This window comes from Microcebus murinus, chromosome 12, assembly GCF_040939455.1.
Source record: "Microcebus murinus isolate Inina chromosome 12, M.murinus_Inina_mat1.0, whole genome shotgun sequence".
Lineage (NCBI taxonomy): Eukaryota > Metazoa > Chordata > Mammalia > Primates > Cheirogaleidae > Microcebus > Microcebus murinus.
In genome coordinates, this window is record NC_134115.1 from 86,556,921 (window position 1) to 86,584,185 (window position 27,265).

Genomic DNA, 27,265 nt, shown 5'->3' on the forward strand with positions numbered 1-27,265 from the left:
TTGACCCAAAGCACAACTTTACAAAGGACCAGTGAAAGTAAGAAAAAATTCTTGCTGGTGTATTAGTTTTTCGGGGGGACTGCCATAAAAGATTGTCACAAACATGCTAGCTTAAAAGTAACAAAATGTATTCTGCCAGTTCTGGAGGTTGGATGTGTGATATCTATAGATGGCAGGGTCGGCTGGCTATATAGGAGAATCTGTTCCTTGTCTCCTAGCTTCTGGTGGCTGCTGGCAGTCCTTGACTGGTGGGTATAGCACATCAGTCTCTGCCTGTCTTCACATGACATTCATCCCAGTGTTTCTGTCTTTGAGAATGGGTTTCACTTTATCACCTAGGCTAGAGTACAGTGGCATCTTCATAGCTCACTGCAACCTCAAACTTCTAGCCCCAAGTGATCCTCCCACCTCAGCCTCTCAGGCAGCTAGAACTACAGGTGTGCGCCCACCACATGGCTAATTTTTCTGTTTTTTTGTGGAGACAGAGTCTTGCTATGTTGCCCAGACTGATCTCCAACTCCTGGCCTCAAGCAATTCTCCTGCCTCGGCGTCCAGAAGTGCTGGGATTACAGGCATGAACCACACCACCTGCCTGACCTCTGTCTCTCTTATGAGGACACCAGTCATTGGATTTAGGACCCACCCTAATCCAGTATGACCTCATCTTAAGCAATTACATCTGCAAAGACCCTCTTCCCAGTTAAGACATTCTGAGTTTCTGGGACGACATGAATTGGGGGAGACGCTGTTCAACCCAGTATGGCTAGTAATCAAAGAAATCCAAATTAAAGCCACAGTGAGGTGTCCTATGGTGATCGACAGGTATTGAATGACCGATCACTGATGAGGTAAAACCCACAGGCTGGCGTAATTGTTCAAAATGTTTTGTCTCTGAGGATAAAAAGCTTCTCTAAAAGGTTCGTGTTCTTTGACCCAGCAATTCCACTTAGAGAAACTTCTCATGAGCAACTGCACAAGGATAGTCTGTTATCTCTTGGGATCATCACTGCAATTTTGATGGCTTCATTCATTCATTCAACATATGTTTACTGGGTGTGTCTTCCAAGGGCCAGACTGTTCTAGACTTAATACAGCTGGGAACAGAGCAGTGGAACCCATATTCCAGTAGGTTTTGACTGGTTTGATGGAATCAGCTCTGTAGAAAAAAACAAAGTGGAGTGCGAGGGGCATCAGGCAGCTGAGAGGGTTGGGGTGACCTAGAAGCAGAAATCCCAGGAGAGACAGGGCTGTGGGGTGAGGGGTGAGCACAAAGTGCTCAAGGCCAGGGAGCCTTCAGAGAGCTCTGCGCAGTGGATGGGTCTGTCCTTTACGTTTCTTGGTGTTTTCTATTTCCTTAATATTTTTACTCATGCAAATAAACCATATTTTAAAACAACCAAAACAGGCCCTAAACCCTGAAGCTGCTGACTCCAAGCTCACCCCCACTGCTCTCTCCCCAAAAGTCCGCCCTGGGGAGGAACTGGGACTGGCTGGCTTCAGCCTCTTGGGCCCTGGTGTCACATGGGTGCTGTGCCCCCCATAGAGGAGGAGCATGGCCCCAAGTAGAGGCTCCCAGAGAGCAGGGCCTTGTGGGGGCGTGACCGTGCTCCTAGCAAGCCATGCACGCAAAAAGGCCTTCTCCAGCTTGTTGGGACGTGCTGTTGATGCCACCTGCAGGCCGGGAAAATGGGTTCTGTGTCTTGGCTTCTTTTTGAACAAATGGCTTGATGAAACAAAGCCTCTTACTCCAGCAGACATGGACTCTAAGTCAAGGGCACCTTGGGCCCAGGCTGTGCCCTGTACTCGCACCCCCAATCCCAGGATCCCAGCAAAACAGGTCCTAACGGTCAGGATAGGTGGGCTGTGGTAAGGAAAGCTGGGAGGTCGGATAAAGCCAGTAATCCCAGCTCTCTGGGATCACTTGAGCCCAGGAGTTTGAGACCATCCTGAGTAAGAGCAAGATCCTGTGTTTAGTAAATATAGAAAAACATAGCTGGGCCTGGTGGTGCACACCTGTAGTCCCAGCTATTTGGGAGGCTGAGGCAGGAGGATTGCTTGAGCCCAGGAGTCTGAGGTTGCAACGAGCTATGATGATGCACTCTGCCCAGGGTGATAGAGTGAGACTCTGTCTCAAAAAAAAAGAAAGAAAAAAAAAAAGCCAGCCGCCGCCAGGTCCAGAAGTCTCTCAAACATACCCCACTCCCAGCACGCTCCCTTCCTGCCTGCCTGCTCACCTTTGACCTCCACCCAGTTGTTATTTAACTTGGGGGGAGGCGGATATTGACTCCCAAACTTCGGAAACTTTACAGAAAGGCCAAGAGGTCCCTGGGCTGATCCCAGCGTGAGGGCCGGAACCTATCCGGTAAACTAGGCCTATCCAGGTTGGGGAGGTCTTGGGAATCTTCCTGGCCCACGCCACCCCCTCTGGCTGGGCAGAGCTGGCTTGGCAGAGGTGCCCACAACTGTGTGTCACCTCATGCCCCACCCTGGAAGGGAGCGAGAAACAGAGGGATGAAAGGTGCCAGGTCCCTGGCTACCTCCTGGCCAGTGGCTGAGAAGTTCTGCTGGGAAGTGGCCATGGAGCAGCAGGGCCCGTGCGGGCGACCTTTCTCCGCTACAGCTGGCTCCTTCAAGGTAGGAGACCTTGGCAACCTTGGGCAGGTGGCCTTGCCTCTCTAAGCCTCAGTTTCTTTCTTTTGTACAATACCCCTCAGGGACTCAAAGGTCATCAGCAATGACAATAACCCCACATGTGGGGGTCCCACAGGAGAGACTTTGTCATCCATGAGCCTCGCTCCAGAGCTGGGAGGGCTCCAGGGACCCCGCGGCCACACTGCTCCACCCCTGCTCGGTGTGATTTGGGGAAATTCTTAAGGAGGGGTCTCTGGAGGGGCTGAGCCCGGTGCCCCAGGGGGCAGGACCCAGGGACCACTGTTACCTGCATCTTCTAGCTCGGAAAGGTGAGGCGGAGAGGACTTGGCAGTTTGGAGGGGTCTGAACTCAGCTCTCATGGGGGGGCCTGGCTCTGTGCTCTGGGCCCAGCGCCTTCCTGTTCAGCCTCATTGCAGCACTCTGAGACCCTGCTTGACAGACAGGAAACAGGGGTTCAGTGGGGTGAGGCCGGCCAGCTGGGCAGCTACACAGCCGCCCCCCAAAATTCCTGCCGGCTTCAGGGGACACTGAGGGGAGTGTTGGGATCGGAGCCCTGGGCTGGGCCGCAGGGGTGGGGGAAGGAGATCTGGACTCACCCTGACAGATGCCAGACACTCTGGGGACTACAAGTCCCTCTCAGAACTGCAGCCTGAGCCGCGACGGGAAACGCAAGGACAGGCTCCTCCAGCATCCCTCGACCCCCGAACAGACAGAACCTTCTCCCAGACAGCAGGGGACGGGGCCCCAGCTGGCCAGGGCTTGGGAAGAGTGACCCCTCAGGGTCATCCAGGCCTCTTCACATTAGAGACTAAGAGACCCCAGAGAAGTGGGGTGACTTGCCCAGAGTCACCTGGCAGCTCATTTTTGGAGCCAGGGCTCTGTCCCCCAACACCGGGAGGAAGAGAACTGAGGGCACACCCTGAGGGGCTGGGGAGCGGTGGCATTTCACAGGGCTGCTTGCCAGCTGTGGGGCCTCCCTTGGAGCCAGCTCAAGGCCAGGGCCCCGATGACCAGATGACCTCAGTTACCTCACAGGGCACAGGCCAGGTGCGGGGCAGGGCCCAGGAGTGGCCTAGGGGTGGAACCTGGGGCCTGGCCTGGCGTTACAGACCCTGTAAATGACTAAGCCACTTCCTCCAGTAGGGCCCTGTTGGCTCCGCTGAGAAAAGGGTCTCAGGACAGACCCTTCCTCACACCAAGAGGTGAGGATTAATGAGAGAATCACGTAAAGGTCTTGGCACAGTGTCAACATCTAGAAAGAATTCATGTTAACCATTACATAAGAAAAGCCAAGGCTGGGCGCGGTGGCTCAGGCCTATAATCCTAGCACTCTGGGAGGTCGAGGCAGTCAGATAGCTCAAGGTCAGGAGTTCGAAACCACCCTGAGCAAGAGCGAGACCCCGTCTCTACTATAAATAGAAAGAAATTAATTGGCCAACTAATATATATAGAAAAAATTAGCCGGGCATGGTGGCGCATGCCTGTAGTCCCAGCTACTCGGGAGGCTAAGGCAGAAGAATTGCTTGAACCCAGGAGTTTGAGGTTGCTGTGAGCTAGGCTGACGCCATGGCACTCACTCTAGCCTGGACAACAAAGCAAGACTCTGTCTCAAAAAAAAAAAAAAAAAGAAAGAAAGAAAAAGAAAAGCTAGGTGACAAATTAAAAACACTAGCCAGGGATTGCCAAGCTTCGCCTGAGGCTGAATCAGTAGCCACCGAAATCAGACGGAGCTAGCGCTGAGTCGCTGTTCTGCCACGTGCTAGCTGGTGACCTGGGTGGGTGATTCCAACCCGGTCCTCAGTTTCCTCACTGTGAAATGGGGGTTATGGTGCCACCCCTCCCCGACGGGGGTCAGCTCAGCACCAGGCATGGAGGAGGCTCTGGGGGTAGGTGTCAAAGAGAATCCATGCTTGGAGGGTGAGAGAACAGGTTGGAAAATAACTTCCACATTTTGTTCTTCTGAAAATTGGTAGTATAGCTGCTGTCAGGGTGAGCGGAGAAGGCCTTGGCCAGCTCGAAGGGCATTCGGGGGCCCTGGGAAGGAGGCAGGAGAGAAGGCACCGCTCACCACTGCCCAGTGCCCTCCACGGGCCCCTCCTGGCCATGAGTCAGGACCCCAAGAACACCCAGAGCCCGGGAGTCACACCTGGTCTCAGGTCAGTTCTGGCCCTTGCTGGGCCTCAGTATCCCCAACTGCCAAACAATAGGGTTGGTCGAAGAGAGCTCTGAGGTGCCAGCCACCCAGTGTTGTAGGGAACCAGTTAATTCTTTCTCCCAGTTATGCATGTTCCCAGGGAAAATTATAAAATATAAACAAGCAAAAGGAAAATAAAAGTCATCTCTAATCTCACCACCCAGAGCTGATGACAGTTAGCATTTAGGGAATATCTTCCAGGCTGCTTTCTAAATTGTAATTATTTTAACAAGGCTGGGAGTGGTAGCTCATGCTTAGAATCCCAGAACTTTGGGAGGCTGAGGCAGGAAGATCACTTGAGGCTGGGAGTTTGACACGAGCCTGGACAACATAGTAAGACCCCATCTCTACACAAAATGAAAAAAATTAGCTGGTGGTGGTGTGCATCTGCAGTCCCAGCCAAGGCAGGAGGATTGCTTGAGCCTAGGAGATCAAGGCTGCAGTGAGCTATGATGATACCACTGTACTCCAGCCTGAGCAAGACCTTATCCCCCCCCCCAAAAAAAGTTAAATTAAATAAATAATTATTTTAGCAGAAATGGGATCCCACTGTCCATACTGTCTCACAGGTTGGTTTGACAATATTTTTATATTATGATTCATAACTCATTTTCTAAAAAGTATTTAGTTTGAAATGGTAACACAGTTCAAAATGCAAAAGGTACAAAAGGGTGGATGGTGAAAAGAATGTGGCAAGAAGGTGACATCCGAGCAGAGTCCTGGAACAGCCAGGAGTTGATCATGTGAACTTTTGGGGAAAGAGCATTTCAAGCAGGGAACGACTGGTGCAAAGGCCTTGAGGTCCTGGTGTGACCTTTGGCTAGTTGAGTAACCTCTTTGTGCCTCCACATGCCCATCTGTATACAGAGGACAATCACAGTATCCCTAAAGCGGCTGTGAGGATAAACCAATACCTTTAATGCTAAATGCTACACAGGGCCAGGCGCGGTGGTTCACGCCTGTAAACCTAGCTCTCTGGGAGGCGGAGGCGGGAGGATTGCTCAAGGTCAGGAGTTCAAAACCAGACTGAGCAAGAGCGAGACCCCGTCTCTACTATAAATAGAAAGAAATTAATTGGCCAACTAAACATATACAGAAAAAATTAGCCGGGTATGGTGGCGCATGCCTGTAGTCCCAGCTACTTAGGAGGCTGAGGCAGGAGGGATCCCTTGAGCCCAAGAGTTTGAGGTTTCTGTGAGCTAGGCTGATGCCACGGCACTCTAGCCAGGGTGACAGAGTGAGACTCTGTCTCAAAAAAAAAAAAATGCTAAATGCCAAGGGTGGACCTCAGTCAAGGTGAGAGTGAGCTATGATGATGCCACTGTACTCCTGCCTGGGCAACAGAGCCAGACCTTGTCTCTAAATAAATAAATAAACGGTTTACTGCAGCCTTGAAACTCCTGGGTTCAAGTGATCCTTCAGCCTCAGCCTCCTGTGTAGCTGGGACTATAAGCATGCACTGGCTAATTTTTTAAAAAATATTTTTTAGAGGCCGGGCGCAGTGGCTCATGCCTGTAATCCTAGCTCTCTGGAAGGCCAAGGCGGGTGAATTGCTCAAGGTCAGGAGTTTGAAACCAGCCTGAGCAAGAGCAAGACCCCGTCTCTACTATAAATAGAAAGAAATTAATTGGCCAACTAATATATATAGAAAAATTAGCCGGGCATGGTGGCTCATGCCTGTAGTCCCAGCTACTCAGGAGGCTGAGGCAGCAGGATTGCTTGAGCCCAGGAGTTTGAGGTTGCTGTGAGCTAGGCTGACGCCACAGCACTCACTCTAGCCTGGGCAACAAAGTGAGACTCTGTTTCAAAATATATTTTTTAGAGACAGGGTCTCACTATGTTGTCCAGACGGGTCTTGAACTCCTGGCATCAAAGGATCCTCCCATCTCAGCCTCCCAGAGTGCTGGAATTATAAGTTTGAGCCACTGAGCCTGGCTCTGATTGCTTCCAAAATGATGGGGGGCCTGGAGCACCCCAGAGACATCGGGAGGAGATGTCAGGAGGCCGCTGGATGCTCATGTGTGTAGCTCAGCAAAGAGGGATATTTGGGAGTCAGATTTTGCAGGCCCAGACTGGCAGGAGACCACCTGGGCAAAGGAGGCATGAGCCCCGGCCCTCGAGGGAACAATCCATGGGGAGCTGGTGCAGCTGGCGAAGGAGGAGGAAAACTGGAGAGTGAGGTGTCAGGAAGCCCAGAGAAAAAAGGGTTTCAGGAGGGAGGACCTCAACCCTGTCACCTGCCCCACAAGACGGAGAATGATAAACACAGCACATATTGTTCCCTCGGGGTCATTTTTAGAAGTGGAATTACAGGTCACAGGGAGCCCCCCCCCTTTCTTTTTAAGAGACAGGGATTTGCTCTGTCATTCGGCTAGAGTACAGTGGCATCATCACGGCTCACGACAACCTCAAACTCCTGGGTTCAAGCGATCCTCCTGCCTCAGCCTCCTGAATAGCTGGGACTACAGGCATGCACCACCATGCCTGGCTACTATTTGTATTTTTCATAGAGACATGGGTCTGGTCCTTACTCAGCTTGGTCTTGAACTCCTGGCCTCAAGCAATCCTCCTGCCTCAGCCTCCCAAAGTACTGGGATTTCAGGCACACACCACTACGTCTGCCTAATTTTACTATTTTTTGCAGAGACCACATCAAGCTCTTGCTCAGGCTGGTCTGGAACTCCTGACCTCAAGCAATAGGAGGCCCATTTTTAAGGCCTAATTGCCCTCCCAGAATATGAAATCTATTAACACCCCAATAGCCAGCACCAGGGTGAGGAGTAGGAGAGGCTGCCCCACTGAGGACGTGGAATTCTCTGTAAGGCGAGTTTCTTCTTCTCCAATGACAGATAAGTGTTTCCCAGTGATCGCCGGATATAAATAGATATTTGGAGGTTGGGGATCCTAGTCTATACAGAGGGTCAGAACCCTGCACCCCACTTCTGAATGCTAGGCTTCCACACAAACCCACCAATGAGCTTGAACCTCCCTGGTCATGACAGAACGCTGGGTGGAGGTGGGGAAGGTCTTGTCCAGGCTCTCTGGGGGGCGGTAGCGTTTGGAGACTCATCCTCATCGAGTCACCCTTGAAAACCCCAGAGGGTAGACACCGGGACGGAGTTCCTGTCAATCCCCATCCTGCCAAGGAGGAGACTGAGGATCAGCCAGGATCAGAGATGGAAAGTGACTTGCCCTGGGTCACACAGCACACTGACAGCAGAGAGGGCCAGGGTGACCAGACGGGTGGTCAGTGAGAAGCAAGGGCAGACATTAGAGTCAGCAAATCTGGGTCTGAGTCTTGATGCTACCACTTACCAGGTGTGTCACATGAATTGATTAACCTCTCTAAGCCTCAATTTCTCCACCTGTAAAATGGGGATAATCTCTAATGCACACAATTTTCATGAGATTGCAGATGCCAAACACAGGGATAAGTGCTTAATAAGTGTTAAAAAAAACTAAAACTCACCTCAAAAAGGACAAAAGACAAACTTATGGGTAGGGTGTTTTAGGCAAAGCTTGGAGGCGAGAGAGGCCAAGGCCAACTCCCAAAGTCCTTGCCAGCTGGCAGGGGTGGAAGAGTCCGAGGAGGGCAGGGAGTGGTCACAGAGGGCTTGCGGGCTTCAGCGATACTGAGGCCACGCTGGGCAGATGATGGGGAGTGACTCGGGAGATCTGCGCTTAGAAAGAGCGTCAACATGGTGCCCTCACCCACCCGGCGTGTCCCCCCGAGCTGTTTCTGCCCCTCTCTGGGCCTCAGCCTCCAGCCTGGACAGTGGGAGCCCTTTAGCGAGGGGCAGAAACAGCGAGATGGGGGTTTGCAAATACGCATATTCCTTTGTGAATTTCCTTCTTTGGTGCCCTCTCAGCGCCTGGACTGGACGATCTGCGGGCGGAATCTTGTCTTCCGCCCCCTACAGTGTCCCCACACCCAGCCCGGGGGCTGGCACAGAGACAAGTTCTCACCCAGTGAACGAGTGAATGATCGTCATCTTTTCCCTTTGGGAGGTGGGGTTCGGGCAGAATTCCTCAGGCTCCTTCTGCCCTCTGCTAAGGGCGGCCCCTCGCTCGCCCTCCACACACCTGCAGATCCGCCGCGTGCGGCCGGACAGCGGCCCAAGCGCAGGGGAGCCTTGTTTTCTCTCCTCGCCAGACAACGCCTCTGTTTCCATTGTTCTTCCCGGAGAGCGGGAACAGACGCTGCCGTGGCGTCACCACGAGGCCAATGGCAGTTTCCTCTCCCGGTGTGTGATGAAGGCGTCCTTGATTTTCTCCTTTCCTCTACTTCCTTCTGCGAATATCTGTGGCTTTTCTTTTCTTTTCTGTCATTTTTTTTTTTTTTTTTGAGACAGATTAGCTCACAGCAACCTCAAACTCCTGGGCTCAAGCGATCCTCCTGCCTCAGCCTCCTGAGCAGCTGGGACTACAGGCATGCGCCACCATGCCCGGCTAATTTTTTTTTCTATATATTTTTAGTTGGCCAATTAATTTCTTTCTATATATACCGTGTTTCCCCAAAAATAAGACAGGGTCTTATATTTATTTTTCCTCAAGAAGACATCCTAGGGCTTATTTTCAGGGGATGTGTTATTTTTTCCCTCAAAGCCTTAGCTTGCAGCGCGCACAGGATGGCGGGGACCTGACAGGGGGAGCCGACCTTGTTGGTGGGGCTGCCCGCACCTTTCCAGTCACCTCTGGGATAGTAGCTGTCACGATGGGGCAGATGAGAAGGGCTGCTCGTCTTCTTTACCACTCCGTGACGAAATGCATGGGTTGTGCAGATACGCTGCGTAGCCACGCCCAGCACTACGTCTTATTTTTGGGGTAGGGCTTCTATTGCGCAAATGCTTAGAAATCCTGCTAGGGCTTATTTTATGGGTAGGTCTTATTTTCGGGGAAACACGGTAGTAGAGATGGGGTCCTCGCTCTTGCTCAGGCTGGTTTCAAACTCCCGACCTTGAGTGATCCTCCCGCCTCGGCCTCCCAGAGTGCCAGGATTACAGGCGTGAGCCACCGCGCCTGGCCTGTGGCTTTTCAAACAAAAAACAGTTGTACAAAGGAAGTGAGCGGACTGTAAAGGAAACACCGATGGCTTTTCAACACAAGAAAGAGTGCGCAGCCTCCTTCACGCTGAGACGACTGCAAACAATAACTACCCGAGAATCCACTTTTCTGCCCATCGCCTGGCAAGGGGCAAAGCCTGTGTGGGTGAGGAAGTGAGGAAGGCGGGCTCATGCCCCGCTGCAGGGGGGAAACCTTTACCTGCCTCCCTGAAGGACAGTGTGGCAACATGTACGAAAATGGCAAATGCAAATGTCTTTGGCCCAGCAACTGCAATTCTTGGAATTTACCCATCAGATATGCGATGACGAGGGTGAATGGTACTCATTACTGCATTGCTGCCATAGAACCACAGCGACATAGTGGAAACGGCCTGCGGGTCCATCAGGGGGAAAGTGGCCTAATGTCTAGCGGTACTTCGCACCAGGGAGCACTGCTGCTCTACTCTGCTGCGCAGCTTCAGAACGCAAATGAAGCCGGGCGTGCTGGCTCACGCCTGTAATCCTAGCACTTTGGGAGGCTGAGGTGGGAGGATTACTTGAGGCCAGCAGTTGGAGACCAGCCTGAGCAACATAGTGAGACTCCATCTCTACAAAAAAACTAAAAAATTAGCTGGGTGTGGTGGTGTATACCTGTAGTCCCAGTTACTCGGGAGGCTGAGGCAGGAGGATCTCTTGAGCCCTGGAGTTAGAGGCTGCAGTGAGTTATGAGGATGCCACTGCACCCTAGCCCAGGCAACAGATTGAAACTCTGTCTTAAAACAACAAACAAACAACAACAACAACAAATACCTAAAAGACCCCCCAAACACCCCAAAATTAGCCAGTACGATGGCTCTTACATGCCGACACAGTCCGGAGTTGGGCCCTGGATATAAAGGCATGTGGTAAGTGCAACACAGACACCGTTATAGCCTGCTGCTATCTGTGAGTATAAAAGAGAACTTAATATACATTTGTATTCAATTCTAAATACATAAAATATCTCTAGAAAGATCACAGGAAACTGGTAACACTGATTGCTTTGGGGGAGGAAAATTAGGGTGCTGGGCCCTGGGCTCGCAGGCAGTGAGGCTTTTTGCTGTACACCTTTTCCCACTGTTCACTATTTGGATGGCACGATGTATTACCCATCCACAGAAGGTTAGAATCTAAAAACAGAAAGTAAGAAAAAAAATTAATGAGGAAAATAAGAGAAATCTATTCCACTCCACCTCTCCCCCTTAAATTTGATGCTCACAAACTTCCCAGCGTCACTATGAAAACTGTCCTTGGAGATGATGGCGTGAACAGAGGTGCAGGGGACAGGTGACCTGCGCAAGGTCCCAGCCACCACTTATATTAATAACTTCCTGCACACTGGGATGATACCAGGGATGATACTTGGGATTTCCAGGGTTGTGTCTTGTCCTCTGTGTTTGTAAATCTATTTCTGTTCCTGTCTGGACCTGAGGTCTGTAAGCTCCATGAGTCAGCTTGTCACAAATGTCAGTTTTCCTCACCCCAGAAAAGGCCTATCCCGGGCCACAGGGGAAAATTGATCTTTCTTGCTCAGGGCAAAGGAAAAGGAAATCGGTTACGCTGAGAAGGGAGTCTGTCCCCTGGGATCTCGATCTAGGAGGAATGGCCTAGAGCTCCAATGCCACCTCGTACAGAGGAGTCCACTGAGGCCACCATAATTGATCTAGGAAAAAAAATTTTTTTTTTTTTTTGAGACAGAGTCTGGCTTTATTGCCCAGGCTAGAGTGAGTGCATGGCATCAGCCTAGCTCACAGCAGCCTCAAACTCCTGGGCTCAAGCGATCCTGCTGCCTCAGCCTCCCGAGTAGCTGGGACTACAGGCATTCGCCACCATGCCCGGCTAATTTTTTCTATATAAGTTGGCCAATTAATTTCTTTCTATTTATAGTAGAGACGGGGTCTCGCTCTTGCTCAGGCTGGTTTCAAACTCCTGACCTCGAGCAATCCGCCCGCCTCGGCCTCCCAGAGTGCTAGGATTACGGGCGTGAGCCCCCGTGCCTGACCTAGGAAAAATATTTGCCCTACAGAGGACAGAAGTGAGGTGTAATATCTGTGTTACACAAACTGCTTTTATAATTGACAAGAGAGTAATGAACAGACACTAGAAAAATGGGCCAAAGATGAGGGAGGCAGTCCACTGAAACAAATGCAAGCAAAGATGTTCAAGTTCACTGCGGCCAGGGAAATGAGAGAAACGAGGAGATGGCACTCTGCACCCTAGGGTCTGGGGTCATTCTGGGAAAGGGGTGCTCTCTTCACACGCACTTGGTGGGATGCAAAGGCTACAACAGCATTGGGGGAAAGGGACGCAGATATGCTCGGACCCAACCCCACCACTTCGCGCACTCAGACTCACAGAAACACAACGCGGGACGCAAGCGCACGCACGTCCGCAGCAGCAAAACACTGAAGTCAGAGTGAGCGCCGGCCAGCAGGACGGCGTGGGATATCCCAGGAAGGCCACACAGCTGGCACAGACGCTGAATTAGCAGCGTCCCTGGGGAGGAAGGGAGGGAGGCACAGGGGCTAGGAATAAGGACGCTGGGCCCAGAGTTCAAAATCTTGATTTTGCCACTTGAGCATGTGCTTTGACTCCTTTGTGCCTCAGTTTCTTCTCTTGTGAAACAAGGATGATGATAATACCAGTACCTGTTTTGTAGGGTTGTGATGAGGACTAAATGAGCAACTGTGTCAAAAGTATTTATCAGGGAGGTGTTCGTTTGCTAATTAAGTGCCTTAAGCTTATTTTTGAGTAAGAAAGTTCAGATGCAGAAAATATCCCATACCTGTAGTTCTCAGGGGAAAAAAAAGCAGAAAATATTGTTACCTACATCATCAACAAGACCCTACGAGTGTCTACGTGTGCCTGCAATCTCACAGGCATAGAAAACTGTGGGACATAAACATGGCTGTCCACCAGGATTATCAAAGGAGAAAGTGTTTGTGTGTGTGTGCATATGGAGGGGTAAGCAAAAGAAAAATATTTAAAGCTTTTTATGATTATGTTTACACAGTATTACACTATATACATGCACATGGATAAAGTTTCAATGACCAAAAAAGAAGGAAACCAAAAGAGGAAAGAACTGTCTCTCCCACCAGGCTGTGGGCGGCACCCCAGCAGTGTGAAGAGCAGAAGTCCAGCCAATAATGGAATCTTCCCAAAGCATTACTTGCTTAATTTGAAGTCAAACAATCTGTGATAAATATTTACTGCCAATGCCGGGAAGAGGGAGGGAGGACAGAGGTACTGAAGTCAGTCAGTCTCAGGATTGCCTTTTATTCAAGGGATTTTCCCCAGTGGGCTGTCTGCAGCTGTCAGGGACAAGAAGGTAATAGATGGGGAAATTTTTCGAAAATTCCAGAACTAGTGGGCGTTCTCCTCGCCGGTAGGTGGGAAAGATTACTCTCCCAGCCCCCAGCTCCCACCCCGCCCAATGGCCCTTAAATCCATTCTCCACACTGCGGCAGCGGCTTGGGAGTTTCCTAAGTGCGGATCCCATCATGTCATCCCTCCTTAAAACCATTTATTGTCATCCAAATTTAATCCAAATTCTTTATCTGGCTGCAAGGTCCTGCTGCATCTGGCATCCTAGCCCTCCGGAGCAACTAGACCCAACCAGGTGGCCATGCAGTTCCCTCGGGTGCGCGGTTCCCAAACACCTCTCCCCGCACCTCCAACTCGCTGACGCCCCCATCCCGCAGGCCACAGCCCGGGTGTCGCTTCTTCCAGGAAGCCTTCCCAGGCTCCTCGGGCTCGGTTAGGGGCCCCAGGAGTGTAGGTGCCTGGGCTTTGGCTGCCAGATTCGTGAGAGCAGAGGCCAAACCCTCTCTGTTCGCAGTCTGCGCGTTGACTTGGAACTTTTCTGGGCCGGGATGCGGTGACCTCCGCCAGGAGTCCGCCGGCCCTGTCATTCTATCCCGGCTCGGAGCTGGTTCGGCCTGAAGCGGAGGCTCAGGGCTGCTGGCTGGGACTGGCTATTTTGGGTCGTGCGGACGGGCCCTCGGGAGGATGGTGACAACAGCACTGGGTGACCAAGGGAGAGGATGGCCCCGGGAGCGTGCCCCGCACAAACGTGGGCCGGGGGCCTGCCCCGCACAAGGATGGCGCGCGCGTCCTGGGCGCAGCTGGTTGGCCGAGCGCGGGGGGCGCGCCGGGGCGGAGCGAGGCGGGCGGGCTGGGGCGAGCCGGGACCCGCCCCTGCTGAGCGCGCTGCCATCCGCGCCGGGACTATGTCGCAGGCGGCGAGTCACCTGCGCGCAGCTCTGTCCCTGGCAGCGGTTTCCGCGCGCGGCGCAACGAGCCGGGGCGCGGCGAGGCGGAGGTTGAGCGCGTGGCCGGTGCCGCAGGAGCCTAGCATGGAGTATCAGGTATCTGGCGGGCGGGCGGCGGGTCATGCGATGACACGTGGGCTGGGCCTGAGCCTCTCGGCATCCGGCCTCCGCCTGCTGAGGGTATCAGGAGCCCTGGACTGGGGGCCTCAGGGGCGGGAACATCCTGGCGTCTGGGGGTGGGGACAGGGACCAGGAAGTTGGGCCCGGGCCGCCGGATCTGGGAATTCTGAGGCTTCAGTGTCCTGCATTAGGGAGGGACGGGGCAGTGGTGGTAGCACCCTGAAGTCCAGAGGCTCAGCTCAGGTTCTGGAGTTCGGTGACCCCGGAATCCGAACAAGGGGTTGGGGGAGGGAGGATTCGGGAATTCAGACTCGAAAGATCCAGGAGTATAGAACTGGGGGGCAGAGTCTCCAGGATTCAGGAGATTGGGGATCCAGGTGCCTGGAATTGGGTGGCGGGCAGGAATCAGGGGAGGGCCGAAGAATCTGGAAAACAGGAAATTTCTGCGGGCGTTGTGCCAGGGGCCAGTTGCCAGAGACCAGAACCAGACGCCAGCCAGGCAGGTGACACCGGTTTGATGGGGGTGGGGCCTTCAACGGCCATGAAGCCCTGAGGACAAGAGGCTGGCAATCTGAGGCCCCAGGGGAAATGAGCAGCACCCCTACTCTCAGCCCCAGTGTCCTGAGGCAGTGTCTACCTCCCTCGCAGGCTGGGTGACCCTCCCTGCGAGCCTCCTCTTCCCCATCTGGTCGCTTCAAGCAGCCCTTCTCTGGGTCAGAATGTGTGCAATCCCAGAGTCCTCAGGGTTGGGTGTGAATTCCAGGAATTCCGAATTCTAATAGGCTAGCCTTCTGAGGTTCTAGCCCTACCCCAGAAGGGGCCCAATGTAGTGGTGGACCCCCCCTGGAGGGGGTGAGGGCAAAGGTCCAGGGGGTAAAGCCTGGGGAACCTCGAGAGAAGCAAGGCTAGCTCCGTTAGGCACGCCACTTCTTTGTTTGGCACTCCCTGGGTGGGGCTGAATTGCCCCAGGCTCCCATCTTTGGTAGAGCTGGAAAGATGCCACTTGTTAGTATCTCTGTTGCTTAATTTACAGGCTGGGGCAACGGGGTTGGCACTGCAAACCGGGTGCCAGCCCTGTTACCCCGGCTTGGCCACTGGTGTATGCTGGGTGTCTCCATCCCTGTGGACCCTTAGCGAGCCTTAACTTGCTACCTGGTGACTGTGCTTGCCAGGATGCAGTGCGCATGCTCAACACCCTGCAGACCAATGCCGGCTACCTGGAACAGGTGAAGCGCCAACGGGGCGACCCCCAGACACAGCTTGAAGCCATGGAGCAGTACCTGGCACGGAGTGGGTTGCAGGTAGGGTAGGGAGGGCCTGTGACCACCCCCCAACCCCATCTGTCTGTGAGTCCTATCTGAGGTGGGGACCTTGTCTGTCTGTCCCAGGTGGAGGACTTGGACGGGCTGAACATCATCCATGTCACTGGGACCAAGGGGAAGGTGAGGGGCAGGACCCAGGTGTGGGGGGGTCCCCTTATGGGGCTGGTGGATGGGGCCTGCCCAGACAATACCTTTTCTTTCAAGGGCTCCACGTGTGCCTTCACGGAATGTATCCTCCGAAGCTATGGCCTGAAGACGGGATTCTTTAGGTACTGAGTGATGTGTTGTCCCCATCCCTATGGACCCTGTGGGGCTATGGAATCAGCCATTCCTGCAGGGCCAGGGTCACCCCCAGGAGGTCAGCTTCATGTCTCTCTGGGCAGTGTTTATTCATTTAGTAAACATTCAATTAGCACTTACCATATTGGCCCAAGTTTATGGCGATCCTTGACTTTCATAAGGAAAAAAATTGGGGGGGGGGCACCAACTGGAATATATAAACTATATACATAGGTGGAATAGTCATTATGTCTTTTTCCTTTGTTTTTTTTTAATTATTTTACTTTTGTTTATTTTTTGAGACAGACTCTCACTCTGTTGCCCAGGCTAGAGTGCCATGGCATCAACCTAGCTCACAGCAACCTCAAACTCCTGGGCTCAAGCGATCCTCCTGCCTTAGCCTCCCGAGTAGCTGGGACTACAGGCATGCGCCACCATGCCCGGCTAATTTTTTTCTAGTTTTGGTAGAGACAGGGTCTCGCTCTGGCTCAGGCTGGTCTCGAACTCCTGAGCTCAAACAATCCACCTGCCTCGACCTCCACGAGTGCTAAGATTACAGGCGTGAGCCACTGCGCCCGGCCTCAGATATCTTTTTAATAACTTAAATTCCACATATAATTTAAAAATCACTTAGAAATATTTATTAGTTAGGATGTCTTTGCAGTAAGGAGCAAAAAACCAGCTTGTAAGGGCTTAAAGGATGAGGGTGTTTAGAACGTGTGTGTCAAGGCCTTGGAGGTGGGCTGGCCTTTGCTGCAGCGGGGCCCTGGAGGCAGCGCCCCCTCCTGGTCACACTCAGATGCCTGGACTCAAGCAAGAGGATGGCAAGGTGGAACCCGGGTCGCCCCTGCCTGTGCAGTACAGAGCCAGTCTCCAGTGGAACAAAGAATTAATCTGATGGTTACTTCCTCAGGATTTGGCCCTGTGGTTGAGGCATTTAAGACTTTGCCTCTTTTTAATCTTACCAGTTCCCTCAGGCCAACTCTGTAAGCATCTGACACCAGCTGACTAAGGTCATTTCAGGCCAATGTTTTCCCTATTTCACTTCAAGAAATAGGCCCAGGCCATGCGCAGTAGCTCATGCCTGTAGTACTCTGGGAGGCCGAGGCGGGCCGATAGCTCAAGGTCAGGAGTTCAAAACCAGCCTGAGCAAGAGCAAGACCCCGTCTCTACTATAAATAGAAAGAAATTAATTGGCCAACTAATATATATAGAAAAAATTAGCCAGGCATGGTGGCTCATGCCTGTAGTCCCAGCTACTCAGGAGGCTGAGACAGGAGGATCGCTTGAGCCCAGGAGATTGAGGTTGCTGAGAGCTAGGTTGACACCACGGCACTCACTCTAGCCTGGACAACAAAGCGAGACTCTGTCTCAAAAAAAAAAAAAAAAAGAAAGAAAGAAAGAAATAGACCCAGTGTGGTGGCTCATGCCTGTAATCCTAATACTCTAGGAGGCCCAGGAGGGAGGATTGCTCGAGGTCAGGAGTTTGAGACCAGCCTGAGCAAGAGCGAAACCCCATCTCTACTAAAAGTAGAAAGAAATTATCAGGACAACTAAAAATATATAGAAAAAATTAGCCGGGCATGGTGGTGCATGCCTGTAGTCCCAGCTACTCGGGAGGCTGAGGCAGAAGGATCACTTGAGCCCAGGAGTTTGAGGTTGCTGTGAGCTAGGCTGATGCCATGGCACTCTAGCCCGTGTAACAGAGCAAGACTGTCTCCAAAAAAAAAAAAAAAAACAAAATCAAGAAATAGAAGGACTCATAATTCAGGATTCAAACACAAAGCATCAATCTGTCTTCTAAAATACTTTTTGGGTTAAAACCCCTAAGCTTTGTCGTGGGCACACGTGGCCTTGTCGACCAGCCTGGGAGGCAGCTTGAGGCAGCCTGTGCCCAGGGCTGGAGGACAGACAGCGTGGAGGGGCAGCTGTTAGCAGAGTGACTGATCGGTGTGGGACGGGGAGCCCGGAGAACACGACAGACCAGCCTTGGGGTGAAGGCCCTTCTTCTTTCAGAGGAGGGGCCGTCTCAGTTGAGGCCTGTGCCGCGAGCAGGGTGAGCGGTGAAGGGCAGGGGCAAAGGCCTGGAGTTCGTAGGCGTGTGGGCTGGAGGGGCTGCTAATACTCCAGGGGGGCTGGGGCCCCAGGAATGAGCCAAGGGACACAGGATAGGTGTGCACAGGCCGGTGGCATTAGCCCCTGCAGAGGCTGGGAGGCCACGGTGAGGAGCTGGCACTCTTGAGGACTTCAGGGAGCCAGGGGGGGTTTCCAGCAGGGGAGTGACATGATCAGACTTGTGTTTCCAGAAGACAAGCCTCACTGCAGGGCGGGGGCAGGTGGGGGGTGGAAGGGAGTCCCGATGACCCCAGGTCTCCCGGCAGCTCTCCCCACCTGGTGCAGGTGCGTGAGCGGATCCGCATCAACGGGCAGCCCATCAGCCCTGAGCTATTCACCAAGCACTTCTGGCGCCTCTACCACCGGCTGGAGGAGACCAAGGTGCCCTGTGCGGGAGGGGTCATGGGTGGGGAGGGTAGGGGGTGCGGCATGTGCCAGGACCCCAGCTCCCCAGAGCAGGGGTTGCAGGGGCTCTGGGCTCTGACACACTCCTGTGCCACAGGACAGCAGCTGTGTCTCCATGCCCCCCTACTTCCGCTTCCTCACGCTCATGGCCTTCCACGTCTTCCTCCAAGAGAAGGTACGTGCCCATCCCCGGATTCCTGAGCTGAGGCCTTGGGGGTGGGAATCTCAGCAGGCTGGGGGGCCCCCTGCTCCCCTGTGGCGTCTGGGCACCCCCATGCTCTCTGCTCTTTGGCAGGTGGACCTGGCGGTGGTGGAAGTGGGCATCGGCGGGGCTTATGACTGCACCAACATCATCAGGTGAGGGCAGCTGCTTGGGGACGGGGTGGCAGCCAGGAGCCCAGGCCTCACCCACTGCCTGGTGGCTCAGGCCGGGGGCCTCATGGCTCTTTCATCTTCTGTAGGAAGCCTGTGGTGTGTGGAGTCTCCTCTCTTGGCATCGACCACACCAGCCTTCTGGGGGACACGTTGGAGAAGATCGCATGGCAGAAAGGGGGCATCTTTAAGGTGACCAAGCAGCTAGGGGAGAGGAGGCGAGGGAAGGCGTGGGCCTGGCTAGGCTCAGGGAAGCAGGGCTGGGGCAGGGCCCTTTGTGTCCTGACTCGGGACGAGGTCCTGGGTGCCAGTGGGCTCTGGGTTCTTACCCAGCGCTGCTGTGTGACTGGAGCGAATGGAACCTCCTCCCCAGCCTCAGTCTCCCCTCTGGACCACGGGGGATAAGAGGCTGAGTGGTAGCCCAGACCCCGGGATTGAGGGATGGAGGATACTAGGCAGCCCCTGTCTCTCCCTGTTCCCTGCAGCAAGGTGTCCCTGCCTTTACTGTGCTCCAGCCCGAAGGTCCCCTGGCAGTGCTGCGGGATCGAGCGCAGCAGATCTCAGTGAGTGTGGCTGGAATGGCAGGGCAGGCTGGGTGGGTGGGTGTGGGTGTCTGTCCTCACTGGGGCGGCTCTTTCTCCCTTTGGGCCTCAGTGGCTCATCGGTGCAGTGAGAGGGGGCAGCTGCTTGCACGGCTGGAACGCAGCTCTGGGAGCAGGGCTCAGTGGGTGCTGGTCGGCAGGGGGAGATGGGAGGGCTGGCGGGGTCCGGTGGTGGCAGCAGCTCTGCTGACCAGCTGCTGCCTGTCTCCCCACAGTGTCCTCTCTACCTGTGCCCACCGCTGGAAGCCCTGGAGGAAGGGGGGCCACCGCTGACGCTGGGCCTGGAGGGAGAGCACCAGCGGTCCAATGCTGCCTTGGCCTTGCAGCTGGCCCGCTGCTGGCTGCAGCAGCAGGACCACCAGGGTGAGTGGGCAGGGGAGTGGGCGGGTGCATGAGGAGCCGGCCTCGTGAGGGCCCTGAGCACACTCGGTCTCATGCACCCCACAGGCGCTGGGGAGCTGAAGGCGTCCAGGCCGAGCCTCCTGTGGCAGCTGCCCCTGGCACCGACGTTCCAGCCCACGTCCCACATGCAGCTCGGTGAGTTGCACCTTCCTGCCCAGCTGGGACCACTGCTTGTGTTTGTGCCCCTCAGGTGTTCTTTTCATTTCCTGTTTGGGAGGTGGGGGCAATTTGAGCTGGTGCTTAAGAGAAAGGACTGTGAAGTCAGTAAACTTCCCTAGCCTTGAGTTCACGAATTCTTTCTGAGCCTCAGTTTCCTCATCTGTCAAATGGGATGACGATAGGACCCACTGTCAGGGGCTGTTGTAGGGATTCAGTGAGCTGATATTACTAAGGTGTCCAGAGCCTGGTGGATGTGGGATAAAGTGCCCAGCTAGTGGTAGCTGCTGTCACTGTCATCATCAGACCATGAGGTTTCTTTTTTTTTTTTTTTTTTTTTTTTGAGACAGAGTCTCACTGTTGCCCAGGCTAGAGTGCCATGGCGTCAGCCTATCTCACAGCAACCTCAAACTCCTGGGCTCAGGGGATCCTTCTGCCTCAGCCTCCTGAGTAGCTGGGACTACAGGCATGCGCCACCATGCCCAGCTAAGACCATGAGGTTCTTAAGGATGGTGATAGTCATCCACTTCTTGCCTGCCCCAAAGCTGTCAGCACATAGTAGGTGCTCATGCTGTTAATGGTGTGCCCACTGTGTGCCAGGTCCAGTGTCAGAGGCTAATGACACAGCCCTGGGGCCAGGCAGACCTGGGATCACATCCTGGCCCCAGGACTCACTTGCACTGTGAGCAAAGGGCTCTCCGGCTGTCACGTGGGAATAATACATAATGGCAGCCCCCTTGGGGTTGCCTGAAAGCTTCCACTGGGTGAGGAGGCTGAAGAGGCATACCCAGTGCCTGGCGGTAGTGAGAGGGGAGAGCCAGTTGTGTGTGCCTTGTCGAGGACTGGGTGGGAGAGGACTCCGGAGGGCTTCCTGGCGGCAGCCGCTGGAGGACTGCCTTGCCTCCCTTCCCAACCTCCCCAGGCCTTCGGAACACGGAGTGGCCGGGCCGGACGCAGGTGCTGCGGCGCGGGCCCCTCACCTGGTACCTGGACGGCGCGCACACCTCCAACAGCGTGCAGGCCTGCGTGCGCTGGTTCCGGCAGGCGCTGCAGGGCAGCCAGAGGCTGAGCGCGTGAGTGCCGAGTGGGGGCGGGGCCTGGGGTGGACGGGCGGGGGCGGGGCCAGAGTGGAGGAGGGACGGGATATGGGGGAAGGGCTGGGGCGGGAGGCGCGGGTCTGACCCCGCTCCCTGCCCCTGGTGCAGTGGGCCTGAGGTGCGTGTCTTGCTCTTCAACTCCACCGGGGACCGGGACTCCGCCGCCCTGCTGAAGCTGCTGCAGGTGAGGGGCCGACTTGGGGATGGGCAGCGGGCAGCCCAGCAGTCCTGGGTCTGGCTGTGTGACCCCTGGGGGCATGCCTGCCTTTGCCCATCCTTCTCCCTTGAATTGTCCTGCGGCTTAAATGTGGAAGCATCATGCACTTGGGGAAGTCTGGTTATAGGTCTTACCCTCATTCTCCGTGGGCAGACACAAGCCTGGGGTTAAAGGTGAAAGCTCCAGACTCTCTAGTCATGCCCCTTTAGGCACTAGCAGCAGGAGGAGAGATGGCATTTCCTGCCTCAATTTGCGTCTCCACTTGGGGTACTGGGGTACCTGTTTCTCAAGTTGCATTTAAGAATTCACTGGGCAATAAAGCATGTAGAGGCCCTTCTCTGCTTGGGGAAACTGAGGCTACCCTAAGCCTTCAGGGCTAAAGTGGCCTCTGGGAATCATCTCCCATTTCACAGACCAGGAGGCTGAGGCCGTTTGTATCCAAAGCCTCTCCCACTTGTGCCGAGTCTTTTCCCCAGCCTGACTTGGGGCCTGCTCACTAGCTAGGTGACCTTAAGCAAGTGGCTCCCCAGCCTCTGTTCCCTCATCTATACACTAGAGTCCTGTGTCCTCGCTCCCCAGGGCACAGGCCAGGCAGGGTACGTTGGGTGGATGGGGGGTAGACTCTGAAGTGTAGCTGGGTTTATGTGGCATCCCTGTAGGTCATGGGGGGGGGGCGTGTGGAAATCCGGGGACATCCTCTCCGGGCCTGACACCAATTCTTTCCCCTTGGCCTTCTAGCCCTGCCAGTTTGACTATGCTGTCTTCTGCCCCAACCTGACAGAGGTGGCATCCACAGGCAGTGCAGGTGAGAGGTGACAGGCATGGTCCCTGGGTGTGGACGGGGGCAGAGGGCCCTGAGGTGGACTGCTGCTCTGTTGGTGACAGTGAGGTCTGGAGTAGGAGATAGATTTGTTTTATTGTACAAGTAAACTCGGTGTATTTTGAATTTTGTACCATGTAGTCGCAATACTAAAAAAGAATTATCAGGGAGAACATTTTTCAAAATGTAGGTTACAGCCCACTGGCTATTGAAATCAATTTAGTGGATTTCAACCAGCACTTTTTAATTTAATTTAATTAATTTATTTTTTGAGGCAGAGTCTGGCTTTGTTGCCCAGGCTAGAGTGAGTGCCGTGGCATCAGCCTAGCTCACAGCAACCTCAAACTCCTGGGCTCAGCGATCCTACTGCTGCAGTCTCCCGAGTACGTGGGAGTACAGGCATGCACCACCATGCCCGGCTAATTTTTTCTATATATATTAGTTGGCCAATTAATTTCTTTCTATTTATAGTAGAGGCAGGGTCTCGCTCTTGCTCAGGCTGGTTTCAAACTCCTGACCTTGAGCAATCCGCCCCCCTCGTCCTCCCAGAGTACTAGGATTACAGGCGTGAGCCACCGCGCCCGGCCACATTTTTTTATTTTAAATGATAGAGTAGAAGATATCTGTGCATTGTATGAAGTAAGGGTAGGTACTGCTTTGTGAAGATTCTTCTGTTCAGGTATATACATATATATATATATATTCATATGAGTACTGGGTTGCAATATAAAGTGTATTTTTTACTGTGTATTATGTTTAAAAAAGTTCAGAATAATGTAAAAAATATATATCTCCAGGCCTCAAATCAGACTATCTAGGGAGAGTTCTGGAATTTTTAACCAGCTTCCCAAGAAAAACTTATGCCCACCTAGTGAAGGGCCCCAACTGTATGTCCATTTTTACAGATAAAGACACTGAGGCCAAGGTTGGGAAATGGTGCTTAGTGGGCAGCAGCTTTGGAGCAAGACTGCCTGGCTCTGCCTGTCATGACCTTGGGCAAGTCACTTAACCAGTCTGAGCCTGTTTCTTCATAGTGCGTACTATGAAGACCAGTAGCAGCGTCCATTGACGTGATGTATGTGAAGGATCTGGTGCTACGCAGGTGCTCACAGTGCACCCCTGTCCCCCATTCCCTGTTCCCTTCACTGACATGTCTGTCTCTGTGCCCGGCAGACCAGCAGAACTTCACAGTGACACTGGACCACGTGCTGCTCCGCTGCCTCGAACACCAACAGCACTGGAACCGTCTGGATGAGGAGCAGGCCAGCCCGGACCTCTGGAGCAGCCCCAGCCTGGAGCCTGGAGGGCCGGCGTCTCTGCTGCTGGCGCCTCGCCCACCCCACAGCTGCGCCAGCTCCCTCGTCTTCAGCTGCATCTCCCACGCCTTGCAGTGGATCAGCCAAGGCCGGGACCCTGTCTTCCAGCCACCCCGTCCCCCAAGGGGCCTCTTTGCCCACCCTGTGGCAGCTAGCGGGGCCAGTGTACTCCAAGAGGCTGTTGCCATCCACGTGCTGGTCACCGGCAGCCTGCACCTGGTGGGTGGTGTCTTGAAGCTTCTGGAACCCTCCTTGTCCCAGTAGCCAAGGCCGAGGGGTTGGATTGGGAGCCTCCCACACCTGCCCTGCACTCTCTCCATGAACTCACGTCCTAGGTGCCTTTCATTTTCTGATTCTGCCTAGACTGGCCCAGGGCCCCAGGCTCTGGGTGGCAGAATAGAGGGCCTGGGGGCAGGAGGCTGGGAGAGGATGTCCTCTGTCTTTGAGGCTCTGTGCCTTGCCTTCTCCTTCCTCCTGGCCGAGACAGCGAGGGACTTCCCGAGTCTCTCACTGCCAGAGGAGGCCTGGCTGCCCGCCTCCCCTCCCGCCCTGCCGCCTCCTGGCTCGGGCCCAGCTTATTGTGTGAGCTGCCTGGCCAGGCCTAGGGTCCTGCCGGCTGCCCGGGGATAGATTCCTCCTCCCAGTGCCTTCCGGGAAAGGTGACGGCCCCTGCTTGGGGCACCCTAGGGACAGAGGGTGGCTGGAATGGATTAAAGCTTTAAACTTTTTTAAAAAAAGAAATGGCAAAACCTTTGACTCTTGTCCTCCAGCTCCTTCAGTAAACAGTGGGGGGATGGGCGGCAGCTGCTAAAGGAACTGGATTGTGTAGACGGAGCCTGGGCTGTGACAAGTCCCCTCCTCCCTCAGAGCCTCAGGTGGCCTGTCTGGGACATAAGAAGATGGGACTGATGTCTGTTGATGGCACGCAGGGCACTGCTTTGCAGAGCTCCTTGCAGAGACCGTGTGATGGAGAATGCTTCCTGTTTTACAGTTGAGGGAACTGAGGCTGTCCTCAGGAAGCCATGGGACCTGCCCATAGTCACAGCCAATGAGTGGCGGGTGCAGGATTTGAACTCAGAGCTGTCTGGAAGCCCAGGGCGGGAATGTGGAGGAGGCCTCCTAGCATTTGGCTCCTCAGGGCCCGAGTCCAGGGGCGTGCTGCCCAGCTCACGGGTGGCAGAGCGGTTGGTTTAACCCAAACTTGCTGTGCCCCGGCCACCTGCTACTGTTCAGGAGGCCACAGCTGCCACCCACCTAGCCCAATGGGTGCCAAGGACAAGAGCAGCCCTGTCCTGTGCCCTCACCCCCTTGTTTTAGACGTTCCTCCCCTTCCCCTAGCCCAGCCTGGGGTTGGTTTTGTGGTCTGATTTATTGTGGGGGATATACAGGGGCGGCCCAGGACAAGCCGCCCGGCGCTCCCCACCTGCTGCCTGCCTGAAGGGCAGGGGGTCTCCATGTGGCTCTCCCACCCCCGCTGTTCTTGTCACCCCTGGCCTCCCAGGCTGGCCCCCCCAAGGCTACTGTCTCCCACAGCACAGTTGTGCCAGTCCAGGCATGGGGGCCGCTGGGACAGGTCCAGGTGGCTCTGGGCTGGGCCCTCTTCCGTTCCCATGGGGGAGGCGCTGTCGGGCTGGGCTGGGGCTGTTCTGAGTTCTCCCCGCCCAGCCTGGTTCCCCAGTGCCATGTCCAGGTTCAGTGACAGGGACTTGGGCTTCAACAACAACATGGAAAGTGGCCTCTCTCCATGGTCCTGGGCAGCCGGATCCCAGACCCACTGGGTTGAACATTCTGGGCAGTGGGGTGGGGGGACCCCGAGGTGTTCCCAGCCGGTGCCCCCACTGGCAGCAGGCCTCTGAGAGGGAGGCGGGAAGCGTGGGCGCAGACAGCATGCTCCGTCCTCAGAGTGGAGGACTCGGCTCCTGGGGCGAGTTCATGGCCAGTGGCTCCCAGCTGGTGGCTGCTCAGTCTGTCCTGCTGGGAGAGGGCTGGCCGGCCGGCGCTACGCCATGCTGCTGGTGGAGCAGGGGGTGCTCTGGGTGCTCCCGATGCTGTGGTTGGTGCTGCTGCTCTCCGAGGAGGCGGGGGCAGCCACCGCCACCACGGGCTCCCGCTTGCTGGGGGAACCTGGGAGCAGGGGCAGGGGCAGAGGGAGGTCAGGGCCCCGGCCAGGGCTCCCCACTCCCTCAGAGGCTTCACTGGGCTCCCCCAGGCGGGTGGGGGGCCTGCGTGCTCACTGCGGGGGCCTGGGGTACTCACGCGTGTGCAGGTAGATGTACCAGAGCGCGGCGGTGAGCAGGGCCCCGATGAGGAAGGCGCCGAAGGTGAGGCCCAGCACAGCGGGCAGGAGCAGGCCCTTGCCTGTGCAACCTGGAGAGGGCCGGCTGCGGTCAGCACTGCCCAGCACTGTCGCCGCCTCCCTGCCCCACCCTGTCGTGCCGGCAGGGAGCACAGGTTTTGGTGCCAGTCCTGCCCGGCCATGTGACCTTAGGTCAGGCCCGCCCGCCCCTCCCTGAGCCCTGTGCCAGGTAGAGAATGGGTCAGAGCTCCTCCCAGGGCTCCTGGCTCTGCATTTGGGTGTTCCAGGCCTCATTCCTGCCACACCCCTGGCTACCATGTGACTGTGGGCCAGGTGCCTCCCGTGGGCCTGGCTTCCCATCCATGCTGTGGGGCATTAGCCCTGCTTTCTTGCTCCTGGCTGGGGCTGGGGGCTCCATCCTGGCCTGGATGGGGTAGCAGAGAGGTGGGGGGCCCCATCCTCACCCCCACCTCTGCCGCAGTGTCAGGGACTTTTCTGCCTGGTGGCGGCCTGGGCCTGGTGGGGGGCTGGCTGAGGGGATGACCTCTACACTGGGGGCCTCAAGGAAGGCAAGGCCAGCACCACATGCTAAGTGCCTTTTGTCCCATCAAGGAGACCCCAGTCTCCTAGCAAGGTCAGCTGGTAACCATGGCGATGGAAAAGCACAGCGCACAGGGAGCCAGAGGCCTAGAAGCCCATCCCATGGGGTGCTCGTGAGCTGGGTCTCCATCTAGAAGCTGCAGCTGTGGATCCGACTCCAGGCTGCTGGGCGCTGGGAAGCCCTTCTCCTGCCCCTCCTCCCGGCTTCCCCCGGGATCCCCCCTGCCATGTGCCCAGGCCCCACTTCTCCCGGCTGTCCCCTGTGCCCTACTCCGAGCTCAGCCACTGGAACAAAGCCCTGGAGACGGGAGACGCAGGGGGAACTCACCAGACAGGTCAGGGCTGATGACGTTCAGGCGCATGGAGACAGTCCTGTGCAGGTCCTGGGGAGAAGGGAGAGCAGCCTGTGGCGCAGCCCTTGGGAGGAGCTTCCAGCTTACTCCCCGGCTCTGCGGCCCTGTCCCAGCCCACTCCGGGGCCTTGGCTTCGAATCCCATCTCCACTGCTGGGATGTTCGTGGCGAGTGCCTGGAGGCCCCTGACGCCCGTGAGCACTGTGGGAGCCCCTTCCCCCCACGTCCTTCACCCTGGTGAACACCTTGGAGCGCCCAGCATGGTCAGCCCAGAGGCCCAGGCACACTGGCTGGAGGCAGAGGCTCCCTCAGGGGTGCCCTGAAGGCTGCCCTGGCTTCCTACATCCAGGAGGCTTTTAACCCTGCGGACCTTTCTGTGTGCAGGGGCCTGGGGCTGACTCTGTGAGTGTCTAGGACCGAGTGCCTGAGAACGGGGGTTCATCAGGCAGTGAAGTGTTATGATCAGCAGATGCAGAAGGTCACAGTTTTGTGTCCTTTGTCTTAGCCCCCTTCCCTAAGGTCTCCTGTTAATGGGATTACACTGGCGATCACACCACATGGACAGGCGAGTGGACGGGTGCCTGGGGTGGGTG

At 55.2% G+C, this 27,265-nt stretch overlaps 2 protein-coding genes across 5 annotated transcripts in view; one reads left to right on the top strand and one right to left on the bottom strand.

Moving 5' to 3' along the window:
• The first annotated feature begins 2,351 nt into the window (after positions 1-2,351).
• Positions 2,352-24,180, top strand: FPGS (folylpolyglutamate synthase). 4 transcript variants are annotated; one of them, XM_012772019.3, is made up of 15 exons: positions 2,352-2,634; positions 15,494-15,622; positions 15,710-15,763; positions 15,848-15,912; positions 18,304-18,418; positions 18,540-18,617; positions 18,738-18,799; positions 18,904-19,006; positions 19,300-19,377; positions 19,632-19,779; positions 19,864-19,953; positions 20,897-21,047; positions 21,180-21,255; positions 22,027-22,093; positions 23,282-24,180. In XM_012772019.3, the coding sequence occupies exons 1-15, from the start codon at positions 2,512-2,514 to the stop codon at positions 23,686-23,688; spliced, it is 1,746 nt and encodes a 581-aa protein (XP_012627473.1). In that variant the 5' UTR covers positions 2,352-2,511; the 3' UTR covers positions 23,689-24,180. The 4 variants fall into 4 exon arrangements, with proteins under 4 accessions (XP_012627473.1, XP_075865174.1, XP_012627474.2 ...); XM_076009059.1 differs by lacking the exon at positions 2,352-2,634 and adding an exon at positions 13,502-14,297 and having other exon boundaries at positions 18,323-18,418; positions 18,548-18,617; XM_012772020.3 differs by lacking the exon at positions 2,352-2,634 and adding an exon at positions 13,817-14,297.
• A 594-nt stretch (positions 24,181-24,774) lies between these two features.
• The window catches only part of ENG (endoglin), a 31,708-nt gene continuing 29,217 nt past the window's right edge, over positions 24,775-27,265 (bottom strand). The window contains exons 13-15 of the mRNA XM_012772017.3: positions 26,649-26,703; positions 25,681-25,791; positions 24,775-25,548 (exon numbers count right to left, since the gene is read on the bottom strand). Of these exons, the coding sequence (XP_012627471.2) occupies positions 25,424-25,548; positions 25,681-25,791; positions 26,649-26,703 (291 nt within the window). The 3' untranslated portion in view covers positions 24,775-25,423. The remainder of the gene's footprint in view (positions 25,549-25,680; positions 25,792-26,648; positions 26,704-27,265) is intronic.